Here is a 16,736-nt window from a genome sequence, read left to right on the forward strand (position 1 = left end):
TAAGGAACTAAGGATTTTAAACATTTACTTGAAATCATAGTACTTGTAATACGGGCTTTACCGATTTGTTCTGCAGTCCAAAGTGTTGCTTTTATTTTCCATAACTAATACCATATAGATTTTTTTTGTAGCCTTTTCTGCAACTTCATTTAGATATCAAAAAGAGTCGTCTGTTAGTGTCATTTGTTGTTATGATTGTTTCTGATGATGACCTGTAAGCAGATTAGACTTAATTTTCTGATTGTATGCTTTCATGTCTTCTTATATCTGGCTAGCTAGTGTGTTTCTAGAGAATCATTGAATGTGTGAAAATGAGCTCATATTATGTTCTGAAGAAATATCTGGTGGAAGAAAATTTTCCTTGGACCGTGACTCTTTTAGAAGTGGTAAAAAATGAAGAATGTATATATTTGGACATTTTGTTTGTGTTTAATAGGCAGAATGCAAATATTTGCAGTGGGTTTAGATTAGACGTGTACTTTTGACTCCTCTCTCCCCATTCACAGATTCGAGAATCAGTAATAAACCGTTTCCTCACAGCAAAACACCATTTCCTTCTTTCTGACCTTGTCAACGAAGAGGAAATGCCCAGCCTGGGGTGAGGGAGCTATCTTTATTTGTTCTAAATAAAAAAAAATTAATGTAAAACCATCTCTGATGCTTTTTTGTGAAATATATTGATGTAACTGATGTGATTTTAGTGTGTGTGTTTAGTATAATATACCAACTTCCAGTCACAATGTACACCGCAGCCAGTACAGACAGTGTATTGATATAGAAAGCGTGTAAAAAAAAATGTTTCAGAAAAGGAAAAAAAAGGCTGGTTTTTGCAGAAGTAATGTGATATCATATAAATAACATTTAGCAGGATACAATGCATCAGACTGTGTTCTGATGACCTGAGCATAGTCCTAGCTGGTGCCAGATGAAATGATTTCCACGTATCAGACAAGTGCCAGAGGTAGCACCACTATTACTGGTTCTACACATGATGCTCACTTAGAGTCAGTGCATATGCCCTGCAAATAATGCGTAATAGATTTTTTAACAGTTATTTTCTTTATTTTACTTCTCTTGTATTTCTGTTTGCTGTTGCTGAATGTTGTCATATGCTGTTTGCTTTCAGAAATGTTACTGGGTTTGGAAATTACTACTTCTTTCTTTTAAGATTATTATTTGTTCTGTTACTTAGGCACTTTCTTTGAATTTTTGTTCCAAATCCCATACGTGTTGATTTTGACATTTATCAGTCATCACAGCATAAGTGACTTTTAATTAGTGTTGCCGATTTAAAATCTGTGTAAGTAAACAAGTTGTGACTTTTTCTTTCATGTAAAACTGGCTTTTATTCACTATAAACGTGACACCCTTAATGTACAGCCAGAGGTTTTACAATCAGCAGTACAAATCTAAACAGTCCCATCTGCTGGAGATAGAGAGACATGCTGTCTTACAGAAGAGTTCATCCTATTTTTTTAGTTCATGTTTTCACATCACTGAATGGAAAAATCCAAACAAGACTATAATCAGCTTATGGAGTTGTTTAAAATCAAATGCTTCATTGATACTTTCTTATCGGGAATGCTAATTAAGATTGGATTCTATTTGCTAATTTATATCATTAGTGAATTTAAAATACAACATGATTTGTTTAAAGTGTCTACTTAGTGACATATTTCACTAACTCATGGTTTTGTGTTACTTTAACAGTAATTACTGTCATTTTTTTATTATGTATAAGGTAATAATGTCATTTGCTTTTAGTTTTTAATGTAGATTTTGGAATTTCTGCAGTTAATACCAATGATATGTCAAAACATACATCTGCTTTTTATTCTCTTCCTGTTTGTTGTTTTTTTTTCTCTCTTTGGTTCTGCTTTGCCTTGGGTTATAAGTTCTGAGGGTCCAGGGTATGTTGTGGTATATTCATTCTGCTTCCTTTCTATAGCCTATTGTTTGTTGTACATAGCTGTGTAATTAGATTTTTTGCCTATTGCATACAGTGGTTGTTGTCATCTGCTAGATACCTTGTTTATAGCAGTGTAGTTTAGGTCTGTCTTGAAGCTGTGTAATTGTCCTATTTGTATCTTACCCGGTTTTGGAAAAAACTTTTTTGAACATTTGAGTTTCAATTTCTGAGATACAAGACATCTGGATAGTGTAGTACTAAACAAGTAAAACATTTTGACATTTCATAGAGTTTTGTATGGCACTAACAGGAGCATGTATTTCATTCTTCTGTTAGTGCATAATTTGCCTATGTGTCATGCAAACACTAGCATGCTGGGTTCTATGCAAAAGTTACTAAATATCTGTTTTATGATTATTAGTATTTTGGGACTCAGCCTCTTTAAACTGGCAGAGCCAAAACGACCATTAAAGCCAAGAAGAAAAGAAAGGAAGAAGGTCACAGCACAGAATTTATCAGATGGAGACATAAAACTCTTAGTGAACATCGCTAGAGCTTATGATATTCCAGTGAGAAAACAGGTGATGAGGTATGTTTAAATGCCTGTTTCCAGTACAGATTAATTTTCTGGTTTCTGCTGTTTTGAGGACAGCTGAAACTCATGTTGAAATTCAGACATGTGTTTGTTTCTATCCTTATAATGAAAACATGTATTTATCTTTTTATTAATAATGATAAAGAACTGCTGTTTTGTAAGTTTGTAGAATAATGTGATTGTTTCTCAGTAACTGCTAAATTCAAGAAATATTTTACCAAAACCTGTATTCATCTGCTTGAGGAAAAAACTGTCTGAAAGGTAACTTATAGCTTTGACAACATTGTAACTCTGGTAACAGTAATATCAGATTAATTATACCTTAAGCAAGCCTTCTAGATATACTCAGGGCAATTTTCATTCATAATTATGTTATTAAATACAAAAAATCAAGTATTTAAAAATTCCATTCTTCATCGTAGGATACTATATTTGCTTCCTGAGTGTAGCATGTTGGTCTCCTCCTTTGTGAACTGTTCATTTAAGTTAATCAGCTGAGCCTGATTTGGCTCTGACTAATTTTAAAGGTGACCGTTACCTTCAGGCACATTAAGGCAATGCCTGCAACTGCATGATGCTGCATCATGTGGAGATACTGGTGTTCTGAACAGTCTGGTTCAGTTCCAGAAGCAATGTGTTAGTGAAGCTTTCTCTCTCTCTCTCTCTCCTAAAATGAATACACCTTACTTGGAGATATTTTCAAGCTGACCAGTTTCTGTGCATACAGTATTTAGTGTCCTCTGCTGTTTTGTCTCTTCGCTACAATAAAGATTCTGTTGGACTTCTCTAAAGACGTTCATTCTGATAAAAGAAATTCATATTAGAAACATGTTGGCAGGAAGGAAATTTCAATTCATGATCAGTATTACAAAACTAACTAAAAACCCTCCCAGTCTTTTTGCATTATACAATACCTTATTTTGAGCTGCATTCTCCATGAATAGTTACTCTTTTATAATACCTACTGTGGTGTTATTACCAAAAATGTTATGTGGAAACACTATGAAAGTAAATGTATTAACATTTATTTCACTCATGGTTTGCCAATTGTGTAATATTCATATGGGTTTAATATTGTTGTAGAGGCCTTGCCTGAATACCATGAAGTCTGCACTGTTTATAAATTCTGTGGGGATTCATCTCCTTGAACTGAAAAACCTGTATCTCAAGGAGATTGTAGGGGGGAGGCAAAAAGAAAAAAGAAGCCTGGGATTGATAAGCTCTTCAGAAGAGAGCTTCCAGGCACAAAGCACTCTTTTGCAATGAGGCTTACAAGAGCTATACATTCACCACCCCTTTCTGGCATTCTTTTCATGTTATTTGATCAAATAAATATCTTTCCAAGGTTAAAGTCGTAACATAAAAATATCAGAAGTATTTCCAGAATTCTGAGTGGTTAATACAGAATGTAAGAGATTCCTATTTTGTAATGTGTTCTCTCTCTCCTTTCTTGCTCTTGTTGTTTCCTCGCACAGCAAACTACACCAGCCATCTAAATCTTCAAGGTCCTTTAATGAGCTGTTTGCAGCCTCTCCATCAGCTCAGAGCCCAGCTGATAGCCCGGACTGGGCATTCAACCAGGTATATTAGAAAACTAACATTTTCTTACTTGAAGTTATGAGCATTCCTCTTTTCCACAGACAGTAATGTTCACCATCAGAAAGATATCTTATTAGTGACGTTGGCTTGCCCGCTCCTTCATCTCCAGAAAAATAGTGAAGCTGCTAAAGGTTCAGAGAAGGGCAGTAAGGATGTCAGAAATAAAACGTGGCTACTGTACAGTGAAAAGTGGTAGGGCTTTTCAGCCAGAATAGCAGTAACTGTGAGTAAGGGAGGAGGAATATGGTAGAGGCATGAGTAATATAGAGACTGTGAATAAACATTGACTCTTTACTGGTTCTTTCAGTATGAGGGTGAGGGGTGCTCAAATGAAGCTGGTAGGAGTTAGGTTCAAAACAGACAGAAGGTTGTGATTCTTCATGCAGCAGTTTAGTAGGCACCCGGAGAAGTTGCTTACGTGTATTGCGGATTAAAGAGGTTTGCCAGTGTTGAAGTGGCTGTTGGACAAGCATTTGGAAGAGTGATCTGTTGGGAGTTACTGAACAGAAAAATCATTACAGGCTTAGGAAAGTCCTTCATCTGAAAATGCTGAAGCCTGGAAGGAGTAATAGGAGAAGATACGTATGCCTGCTCTGTTCTGGCTCTTCTGTGTGTGCCTACTGCTGGCCATTTTCAGAGCCTGAGTTTTGAGCCCAGTGCATTCATAGTCTAAGCCAGCACAGCCATTCTTACGGCTGATATTGAAACTACGTTTACTTGCTATTGAGAATTAAATTCAGCATCCCTCTGAATGAAGAGGGAAGCCTTTCAGGGGGTTTTGCTGCTTTTCTTATGATTTTCCTTCAAAATTAGCTTTTTGAAATGTAGAAAAGATTCTGCCATATGCATTTGCATGTTAGTGAAATGCTCCATTAAGTCATTTTTAATCACATTTAGGGGTTTGTTGTGTGTAGTAGACGTTGTTTATCTGTAATAGGAGCCAGTTTCAGAGACAAACCAGGATTGTAGTGGTAGGCTCCTTGGATTACAGATAAGAGGGCACCAGTGCACTTTTTTCCACTGGTGTCTAGATCACATGTTCTGTTTCAGTTACCTTTGATTAGGTAGCCAGTAACTTTCCCAGTCTCAGGAGAAAATGTGGTTTTGCTGGTGTATATAAATATGTCAAATATTCTGAATACACATAACCATTTGGAAACACTGACATAGAAAATATTTTTTAAAGCTTCATAAATGCTTAGAAGCCTAGGAAATGCAATATTTAAGGTGTATTAAAGTTTTATTTGGTGTGGACCAGCCTGATCTCCACAAAGTATATGTTTATTTTCCTAAATACAATTTGTAAATAAATAATAAATGCAAATGTGTAATTTGATACGTTCTGATGAATTTTTATAAAGGTCTTTTTCCTTTGTTTTGATTCCTATTTATAGGTTTTAGTCCGTCCTTTTGTAGAAGTTTCTTTTCAGCGAACAGTCTGCCGGACAACAACAGCAGAAGGTCCAAACCCCAACTGGAATGAGGAACTTGAGCTTCCATTTAGGTATGGCAAAATGAAACAAAATTATTTCTGAGTAATGATAATTTAGTTTGAGCATGCAGATTTATTCACATTTTCCTGCTCTGTTCAAATCACTTTTTTGGTTTATTTAACCTTTTCAGAGCTCCTAATGGTGACTACAGCACCCATAGTTTGCAGTCAGTGAAGGATGAAATCTTTATTAACGTTTTTGATGAAGTACTTCTTGATGCTGGAGAGGTGAGTTCATAACTGAATGACAGTGTATGTTACAGAGTATTACAAGCTTTTTGAAGTTGACAGAATAAGACTTCTCCATGTAATAGCTTTCACCCTCTTGTGCCTCTTTTTTTCCTCTGTTTTTTCATTCGTTATGATTTTATGACTCATCAATACTGCAATATTCTTAGAGGGAGCAATCTATAGTGTTAACCTTTGTATAAATTAATCTTGTACTATATAATCTACTGGTAGATTGAACATGTGTATGTAATCTGTTTTACTGATATTTAATGAGATTGGAGATACTAAAATTGAGAGGCAAAATATGAATTGTCATCTGAATTCTGTTCTTCCTAAACTTACCAGAATTTTTTACTAAATTCCAAATTAACAATTCCAGTTACTGTATTTTTTATTAACTATCTTTTTATGCTCTGTCTCATCCTTTTTTACAAGTTGTTTAATGAAAAAATAAAACAAACCAACATCTTTTGGTTGTATAGAATATTTTTTTGGAATGAGATAAAAATTGCAAGTCCTAGTAACAAGAAATTTTTGTTAGCTGTCAGTGTTGGCATAACTCCTTCCCCTGTTGAAACCTTGAAAGCTTTCCTAGTCAATTTAGCACACACAAAAATAGCAGCACTCAACATTCTTGAAAATATAACCCAAAAATAAATAATGCACACATTTCACCAAAAACAGAATTCTGTCCTAAAAGTGAAATGGTATTTGATGAAGCAGAAGGAAGAAAGATACAGTCTCGAAACTCAGATGTCACTCTAGCCATTAGAGATTATTTTATTTTTTTTAAATAACTTGTAGACAGATCATACTAGATTGGGAAATCCCCGATAGACAATACACATGACAACAATGCTTCCGTTCCACATGGTTTAATTAGATTTTCTTCCAATTTTGCCTTCTAAAGCTTTTTAAAATACTAGTAAAATATTTCATTAGAAGACCAGAGCTTGGTTTACTTTGTCTGAGAAGACTCTTGTGGACTTCTTGTCAGCTTTATGAGTTGTCCATTGTATACGTTGAGTATACGTTGAGTATACGTTACTTGAACCCTGAAGTGCAAGCGCATTGTATCATGGATAGTGATGTTCTTGTATTTGTTCAGCATCTGGCATGCTTGAAAGGCATGCAGAATAATCATTGCTGTACTAGTAATTGAACTGATATTTATAGTAAATTACTAAACCACAGAATTTTTATTAATGCCTTGATTAAATTGTTGATTGAATTAAAGGAAATGAAGCTGTCTTACAAAGTCTTATGTTGGGCAACTTTTTAATAGGATGATCATGAAAGAGGAAATGGAATCTGCACTCGTGTTGAGAGACGCTGGCTGGGATGTGTTAAGATTCCATTTACTACCGTATATTTTCAAACCAGAGTAAGTGTTAATACCTTGGAGTAAATATCTTAAAATATAAAACTACAGAATGGAAGGGGCAAATAATGAATGCCAGAATTAATGATGTTCTCTGTACTTGTTATTTTTATGGAATTGTTTGCAAATGTTTTTTGAAACATGTTTTTTGTCAAATTTGGTGAGTATTTGTCAGTAAGTTCAACATTTTGAAGGGAGAAGAGGTAAACGAATGTACTTCTACACTGACAATGCAGCCTGGCTTCCTTCAGTAATGAGGTTAAAAGTGCAAATTCTTTCAATGGTTTTGTCAGGAACTTTTGAGATCTCTGGTATTGCAAAGCCTAGATAGATGAACTAGGAATAGGAATATCACCTAGATAGGTGATAAGAAACCTGACCTAACTTCTTTTTTCACAGATTTTTACCTTTGCCTCTCCCAGCCCCTTCTTTTTTCCATTTTTAGAACTTTTCAAGAGAAGCTTTCTTCAAGAGAAATCAATAGTTAGTCATGGGAGTAATAGTAAAACATGCAGTTCTTTGTATCAGAAAGGCATATTTTTGTCCATCCTGGACTCGGGACTCATTTTTTCATATCAAAAATCTTATCGTATTATTATTTTTCTGCAGGGCAGTTGCTTTCATGTGTAGATCAAATCATATGACAAAAGTCTCAGTGTCTTTCTTCATGAAGTTTCTGACATCAGTTGCATACCTAATGACACATTAATTTGCTCTTCTCTGGCTATATGGGGCACTTCTCAGAACTGTAAGGGCTTTAAGACATACTGTGAGCCTCCTGGATTCTTTGGGTGGAGGATAAGTCTGTAGGAATCTTAATTTAAGTGCAGTGCTTGGAGTTCAGAGTGGTTTTCTTGGGCTTTCCATTTGCAAGGCATGACTGAACGTAATTGTCGCGGGATTCAAGAAAACATGGGGTTCTTGTTGCTGAGAAACTTTGGACCGTGTATGATTAACCAGTGGTAGTCCACTTGCTTCTGCTAGATCATTAATAATATGCTATCTTCATCTTGGGAGGTTAATCAATGAATTCAGGTGTTTGAGGGTTGCGGTGCCCTGTAGAATGAAGCTTTCATTGACTTCAAAGGAAATGTAAATAGTAAGAAGGTCTAGCTGCCTTTTCATGAATCTTTGGCCATCCTGTGCAGACAATGTCACATAATTTGACCACTGTTGTTATAGGTCAACAAGTCAACAAACAAGAAAGAACAAGATACTTTACACTATTTTTAGGGAAATGTGCCATGCTGAGTGCATTAAATTCACCTGAGAAGTGTGTCTGCTCACAGTCCTGAGAGACTATTGGGCAGATTTAGATATTTTAACAGGCTACTTACCACTATGTAGCGAAGGACACAGCCTATAATCCACCTTTGAGGATTACCAGTACTAACATCAACCTCTGTTCTTCACAATTCTTGTTGGTGTATCAGTCTTTCTGTTGTGGAACCATAGTAGCTCCAGGATTCCTGTCTGATGCACTCTTGGCTCTCTTGGAGGAGGTGCTGAAATTTGTGATTCCCTAAGCACGGTGCAAGTGCCTGCAAGGATCTTCCCGGCATTAGAGATTCTTTTCATTTGAACAGGATTTCTTACTGAATTTGAAAACCCCTGGTCAGTCCAGTGATTATATCAAGGTGCATCTAGCAATTAAATTTCAGTAGCAAATGAAGCATTTCTTCATCCTGTTCTATGCTGCAGCAGGAATTCTGTATTTGGAGTTTTCTCCTCATCAAAACTTAATTTTATTCTTAAACGTTTGATGAGCCAGCCCAGTGAGTCATCTGTTCATCTCTCACATCCACTGAAGATACCCTTCCTGATGGCAGTTACCTGCATTCTGCCCAAATCAGGCAGTTAATCTGCTCACTTTAAGAGAAAAGTTATGTACTTTCACTGTTGAGACTCGTCTGCCTGAGCAAGTCTGGGGCATGCCATCTCTTGCCTGACAACCTTTCAGAAAGACTTGCCTTCCATTTGTCATGGCAGAGGGAGGTGCAACGGGCTGGTGAGTCTATCGGAGCACCCTTCCCTGAGGAAGCTGGCTGAATGGGCCCAGTTCCAGTTGCACCCAAGAAATGTCAGCAGCTTCTGCATGGAAGGGCGTCCATTTGTGAGATGCTGGAGCATCATTCCCACACCACTCGAACGTAGGCAAAAACCTGTTGCTGTGATGCTTCTTTCAGAAGCATAGTCCTGCAACTTTTGCTTTGCCACTTTGTCAATTTTGCCAGTAAATAGGGCCACACGGAGATTGCTGTTTGAAAGGAAAACAGTGGAAGGCTAGCACTCCTTCTTTCTCTAAGAACTAGTGTGTATGATTTCCATTTCATTAAATACTGGTGTCTGTAATATGCAAGAGACTGAAATCCAGTTGTAATTAATACATTTAACAAGATGCCTCATATTTCCCCACAGTTAATCAGTATATATGTCATATTCTCTCATTTTATTGTTTTGTAATTCAGAGTAATAAAGAAATCAAAGGAATGAAATATTTTAATACAAGTAGCAAATGTATTTGAGAAGGAATCTTGCTTTTTTGCTTCTAATAAGGGGTATTTGTATATTTTGTAGATTGATGGTACGTTTAAGGTGAATATTCCTCCAGTCCTCCTTGGCTACAGCAAAGAAAAGAACCTGGGAATCGAGAGAGGTTATGATTCTGTGCGAAATCTGAGTGAGGGCTCATATATAACACTGTTCATTACCATTGAACCACAGCTCATTCCTGGAGAGCCAGTCAGAGAGAAGGTAACTAATCAGTAATTCATCATATTCTTGCTTTTTGTTTCCAGTAGTGCAGTCCTTGAGATGCATATAAACAGGTATGCTTAGTGTACCAAAGGACATGAATACAAGTACAGAAGGACATTAATACAAATTCTGAGTGTTTTACTTCATTATTTCTTTTAGCTCAGTTCAATTTAATTGGATGTACCATTAAGTTAGATGGATACTTAATGCATAAGAAGTAACTTTCACCAGGATATCTAGTTCCAGTATAACAGAAAGCAAATTTGCATTCATTATCTGTGAGCATATAATTTTCCCATTTTATTCTGTGAACAATAAAGTATTCATGTAAGTATTGGTGAACAGTGAATAAAAACGAGGTGGCAGGTGCAAACACAGCATTTTCTTGCTTCTATGTTTATACTATTCAAATGCAGCATTTATTATTTATGGTTTCATGCATCCCTCCAGATCTTGAAGATAATTATTTCTAAATAGAATCTCTTTTTTTTTTTTTTTTTTAGTTAGTTTACATTACCATAAGTGCCTTACACTAACAACATCGTGTAGTTAAACTGCATACACTGCTTGCTATTCTGCATAACATTATGTAGTGATTTTGAGATCCATTCAGCAAAGATGTATGTTTTTCATGCACAAACAGCAGCGGTTCATTCTTTTCCAATTCAGAATAAATATAAAATTGCACGATGTGTTCTAATAACCCTTTTTCCTGTTAAATTATGGACTTGGAAACTACCAAGTCCTATGTTTCTTGCTCTCATGCAATACTGTGGCAATTGTTACTATTCAGTACTGTTGAAAATAAAGAAAATAAATTACATTCATGGATACCTTTAAAAGTGAATTAGTTTGAATTATAAGTTTATTATGAGGACTTGAAACTGTAAATATAAACTTAACAGCCTTGAAGCACCTTTAATAGATGAGACCTTACTCAAGAGTTTCATAGTCTTCATTTTCACATACAGTAGTTAGTTTCTGGGGAAAAGATATACTGAATTTGTAAGGAAACAGATCTCTGTTTATAGAAAGACCTGTCTCCAGTAGTGATTCAAGAGAAAAATCATAGAAAATCAAATAAGGGGTTAGATTATGATAATATATATTAGAATATTAAAATATTATGGACTATATGTTGCAAATGTTGACCTCTTTAAATAATGAACAAAGTTCAGATTTTCTTGCATACATGCAGTTCGATGCTTAGTTATGAAAAGGTTGTGTGTTATATTAATGCTTAGTAAAATGGTGCAGTTTGGTAGCTAAATTTAGAATTTATCTGACCACTTCAGAGGGGAAAATACAGTCTATTTTATTAAAGTCATAGACCTTCCTGATGTAAGTTCTCTTCCGTTTCAACTATGAAGACAGGAGCTAACTGCCCCTTGCCAAAACTCAGACATAAAGAACTGGAAAGAGACTGAGGTACTTTCCATTCTGAAGATGCAGCAAAGAATCAAAGCACAGTAAATCCCAACACAGGAAATTAATCCTGTTGTTAAGTAACAAGAAATACTACATGTCAAAGCTTCTCCTCACAAGGAGCCACACTGAGAAGACAAGGGGCAGTGGGTACAAGTTGCAGCTGGAGAAGTTTTATCTCAATATAAGAAAGAAATATTTTACAGCAAGAGCAATTATTCACTCAAACAATCTCCCCAGGGACATGGTAGAATCCTTGTCACTGGAGGTTTTCAAGATGCTATTGGACAGGGTGCTAGATAATCTCATCTAGGCTCCCTTTCCCACAAAAGGCTGGACCTTTCGAGCTCCTTTCTGACCTGGGCTGTTCTGTAATTCCATGAAAGCTAAACCATACCACAAAATATGCATTGGCACTGAAGCATGTTCAAAGTAAAACCAGGAATAAGGAAAATCTTGCTGAGGTAAGAAAACTGTAGGCACAGAAGACCTTTTCTCTAAAATCTGAAGAACAATGGAAAAAACAGTTGTGATGAATAAATCAACAGGAACTTTGCCAGATTTTTGTTCACTCTGAATTAGAGATTTTTCTAATCCTATGAAAATTTTACTTAGCAGCAGATGATTTATTTACCTTGGATAGTAAGCCAAACCAAATTATTTCTTCAGCAAACATTGGATTATTTGAAAATCGTGTACATTTCTTTCAAAGCAATATAGATAGAAAACAATAAAATATAATTTCATGTTAGAGGAAACTAAGTAAAGCAGGACCAAATTCATTAAGAGACTGTTCTATCTTAGGTAATCAGTATATAAAAACACTACTAAAGTGACATGTGCTTAACTGTGACACTCACCGTGACTGAAAAAGTTATAATTCTGTGCTGCAACTCCCCAAATGCAACAGATATACTACTTACAGAAAGTGTTTGGCATAAAATGACAAAAATTAACTAAATATTTTGCTGTCCTTTGTTGCTATTACTAGCCATTCCTGCTGCAGTTGTTTGAAATATTCTTGTACTGGTTTAGGATGCTAAGCTTAGTTTTAGTTTAATTTTATGATACTTTTTTTGTTTGCTTACCTATTTTTCCTCTCTTTCCTGCTGTCCCTCCTGAATCTCTATATAGATGAATGAAATGCTTAAGAAGGTACAATATTAATAAATTAAATCGAGAGATATGTTGTTCCCTGTTTAAGATTTAGCTTGGTTTTGTGCTATTCAGCAATCTTTTTGCACTTTGCAGTACTTGACTCTGACATAGTAGCTGTTTATTTGTCAGCAATGCTTGCAGTGAATTACTACATTTAAATTTACAAAATGCTAGAGGCTGTACATTTCAGCTGTTAATTAATACGGTTGAGAAGAATCACCAATGTCTGCCTTCTCTGCTAGACTTTGAGGTCTAGCTACAGGGCAGTGCCGAGCTGTTCCACCTCTGGTTAGTTTGAGAAGAGGGTAAAAAAAAAATGACAAAAAGTGGTGTATTTTGAACAAAAATATTGTGAAGGATGAGCTTTTATTCTCAGCATCACCAGAATATACACAAGGGACTCTAAGGAGATTAAAAAAAACTCTTTTGACTGATCCCAATACCTTTAAGAGATGACATCTTAAGTGACATATGAGTAAATAATTGTCATTGTTATATAATTAATATGTGATTTTTGAGGCCCAGACTTCCTTTTGGAAAATCTCATCTAAAAACATGAGAATTTTCTGACAACTGAATTATAAGGATCCGTCTAAAAATTACTTGGAACTTCTCTTCAAATATGTTGGCATTGTGCAAGGTTGTTGCAGTTGTTCATATAAGAATTACTAAATTGTTATTTATGTAAGAATTACTGGGATTTTGTGAATAACCTCAATTGTGGCTTTGGAGTGCTATGTGAATAGCACACAGGACTGGTACCTAACCATAATTGTCTACCTTTGAATTAATATGTGGTGTTACACACGCATCCCTGCAGTTTCACTTGGCCATAACTTTTACTATGTTTTCAGTGCTTTAATAAAGACAGCTTGTAGGTACAGGTGATTATGTGCATTCATAAGTAAATGCAAATTGCTTGTTTTTCCATTACCTTGACCTTTCTTACGTGTCTGAGAGCTGAAGTATCTATTCCAAGGCAAGTTCAAAGTGCTATTAGGAAAGAATTTTACACTGAAATAAGGCCAAATACAGTAAAGACTTAAGCCCAAACTATAAATAAACTTATTTTTGTATAAATTCTACTGTCTTTTGAAGTTTGATACCCAAGAAGATGAGAAATTGCTCCAGGCAGCAGAAAAGTATGAAGCTGAATGTACATCAATGTTTCCAAGCCGCCAATGCTTAACAACAGTGATTGACCTCAGTGGGAAGACAGTTTTTATTACCAGATATATCAAACCTCTGAATCCACCAGAGGAGCTTCTTGATGCTGTCCCAAATAGTTCTCAAACAGCAGCAGTAAGTACTTAGAAAAGATAGTGAAGTTTCTGGGATATCGATTTCAGAACGTGTGTTTGCACGTGCATGTGCCCATGCATATGCATGTAGGCACATACCATTTTTATGTGTCTGCTGTATGGCTATGCTTTTTGTAAAGGAAAAAACTGGAGATACAAAATAAAGCAGTAATGACTTACATGTGATACACACTAATTCTATCCGTAATGATGCTGGAAAAGGGTATCTGCCCTCTCTGGAAAAAAATAGGTATATTAATGAGTATTGTCCTTTAAAAAAAGAGTTACACCAAACCTCAATGGGAGTAAATCATCAGTCTTTGCTGCAAGTTCTAAAATGAGCTAGGTGCTACACTAATGAGGTTAGTCAGTGTTTTGTCACTGATACCTGTGGAAACAGCAACATGTTTCACATCTGGTATAATACTACTACTCTTAGATTTGTCTGTCATGAAACAAAGGAGAGACTTGCTCTGTTTTGTTTTCTTGCAGGAATTGGTGGCTCGATACGTTGCTTTGATTCCTTTTTTGCCAGACAGTGTGTCATTTGCTGGAATTTGTGATTTATGGAGTACGTCAGACGTAAGTAATGCATTAAACAGAAGTTCTTTATCCTCTTGAATATGATGTAACATCCTAGCAGCCCCTGCTTTCAGGGAGAGATTGTACTAAATGAGCTCCTGAGGTCCCTTCAGACCTAAATTATCCTGTGATTCTATTATTGTGAGGACTGTGTTTCTTTATGAGCCATTTATTTCAAAGAATGAGGACCAAAGCTTGAGAAAAGTTGTTAATCCTGATCTTTGATAGCTTGCAGATTATTCACCCTAAGAATGCTTAGGGTTTTAAGCTTTTCCTGTTGTTTTTCAGTTATAAAACAATCTAAAATGGCTAGTCACGCACAAGTGAAAGGATGCTAACTGATGGAGACTTTAAAACTAGACTTAAAATGTATCATTGTAGTTCCAAGAAACTACAGAAAAAAACATTGCATGTAATGTCAGCAAAAATAATGGGATATTTAGCTTTCTCCATCACATAGAAATAAATCCTGTCATCTATAGAGTAACAGCAGACATTAAGTTAATCACAGTTTTTTACCATCTCAGAACTTTTCTGCAAAATTCAGAATAACTCAAAAGACAAAGACCCTGGTTCCTGTAGTAAAGTCTCAGATCTGCATCATGTATCTTCACAGCATTCACTCTTCATCCTGCATGTTGAAGCATTGCCTGATAAACAAAAAAGATCAGTTGCAAAGATCTGAGAGGACTCTTGCTTCAGAAGTGTTAAGGAACATTATTAAATGTTGTCAGTTGAAAACACAGTTGATAACTGCATAGAAAGACTTTTTTCTTTTTTTTTTTTTAACCTTAATTAGCAATTTCTTTATCTTCTGGCGGGAGATGAAGAAGAACATGCTGTGCTCTTGTGTAATTATTTTCTTGGTATGGGGAAAAAAGCCTGGCTTATCATTGGAAATGCTATTCCTGAGGTAAGAGGATTTCTTCGTTTGGTCTGTATATTAACTTTTATTCTGTGAAGTCTTTGGTTCCTAGCAGTGGGGTAGAATTTTTTCTTGCTGGCACATATTTCCAGGAAGTTATCTTCACATTGGTTCTGCTGGAACTGATTCTTTTCAGAGAGAAGGAAAAAAAAAATAAATTGAAAGTGTATCTTAGTGTGAGTGTCATCTGTTTTTTTTCCTGGAGCCATGTTTTTACAGTTAATCTGGTTGTAGCTGTCATCCTCATAGTATACTACCAAGCATCTGTAAACCTGGACTGGACTTGAGCTTGTATACATGGTGTATCCAGGTAATGGAGACAGTCCATTCACAGTGTCGCAGTTGTGGATACACAGACTGTGACAGCGTTTGGGTGGGATTGGGTAAAGGTTGAGAGGTGGCAGGAGAGGATTCTTACTCTCTCCAGCTGATGGCAAAGGTGCAGCTGGAGCAATGACAGATTTGTTCAGGCTCGACAAGGCAATCTTCATCTGCCTCCTGTGACGCAGGCAGGCTATGCAGTTTGCTTTCCCTTGGACTGCTATGTACCCGGTCATTGCTGTGAGCCTGCTGTGGCAGCAATCCGTCTTAGACTGGCTAAGAACTAAAACATTTCGATGTTTTGCCTCTTTGGAGATGCATTTGTTGTCAGGGAAGCACTTAGATTTCCAAGTAACTGGTACCCGCTTTTTTCAAAGAGATGGCAAGGCTGTTTATAATGCAAATTTCCACCATTAGTATCTCAAATGAAACACATGTGAAAGTTTTGCTGAACAGAATTTTGGTAAAAATCTGGTCCAAACTAGTCTCTTCAGCACATTCTGAGGTACCACAGTGGCAGGAACAGGTACTCAGGTAGATTCCTTCCACTCAAAAATCAGATGGAGATTGTAGTACTTCAAGCATTCAGTTTATGCATGCTGTCAGAAGGGGGATTATTCCAGGTATTTCAAGGTACCTGGAAAATGTAGGAGGTAACAGGAAAATAGGTGACCGATTTAGGGATTCCTGTTAGAGAATATAAAGAGAGAGCTGGGAAGTTCCTTATGAGGGAAGGCTGATGGATGGATGAGGCACAAATTGCGCTGCCTAGGCAGCAGTCCTTCAACCCATAGGTTGCCTGTGGATAAGAGCTGTGGCAGTAGCCAAGCAGGACATGCTGATACTGAAGTGGCATACATTAAACATGCCTGTATGCGGAATTCTGTATCAGTTTGCAGCTGAACCACCTCGACCTTCAGGAATGGCTGGGGGCTGTGTCATTGCCATGTAAGACACAGAGAGCACATTATTGTGTGTTAGTTGGTTGAATTGTAATGAACCTGTAAATTCTTCCAGTCAGTTTGCCCCAAAAAGTACTATTCATCTCACTAGTAAAAAT

At 36.3% G+C, this 16,736-nt stretch overlaps 1 protein-coding gene across 3 annotated transcripts in view; it reads left to right on the forward strand.

Moving 5' to 3' along the window:
- Nucleotides 1-16,736, forward strand: part of CC2D2A (coiled-coil and C2 domain containing 2A) — a 66,402-nt gene that overhangs the window by 41,806 nt on the left and 7,860 nt on the right. For 2 of the 3 annotated variants that reach the window (XM_055798114.1, XM_055798116.1), the window contains 11 exons: nt 507-598; nt 2,331-2,498; nt 3,980-4,085; nt 5,498-5,607; nt 5,727-5,823; nt 7,112-7,210; nt 9,785-9,961; nt 12,524-12,544; nt 13,646-13,849; nt 14,341-14,430; nt 15,230-15,343. In XM_055798114.1, the coding sequence (XP_055654089.1) occupies nt 507-598; nt 2,331-2,498; nt 3,980-4,085; nt 5,498-5,607; nt 5,727-5,823; nt 7,112-7,210; nt 9,785-9,961; nt 12,524-12,544; nt 13,646-13,849; nt 14,341-14,430; nt 15,230-15,343 (1,278 nt within the window). The remainder of the gene's footprint in view (nt 1-506; nt 599-2,330; nt 2,499-3,979; nt 4,086-5,497; nt 5,608-5,726; nt 5,824-7,111; nt 7,211-9,784; nt 9,962-12,523; nt 12,545-13,645; nt 13,850-14,340; nt 14,431-15,229; nt 15,344-16,736) is intronic. The other variant, XM_055798115.1, reaches the window with a different exon arrangement.

The sequence above is a fragment of the Falco peregrinus genome, chromosome 2 (genome assembly GCF_023634155.1).
Source record: "Falco peregrinus isolate bFalPer1 chromosome 2, bFalPer1.pri, whole genome shotgun sequence".
Taxonomy (NCBI): Eukaryota; Metazoa; Chordata; class Aves; order Falconiformes; family Falconidae; genus Falco; species Falco peregrinus.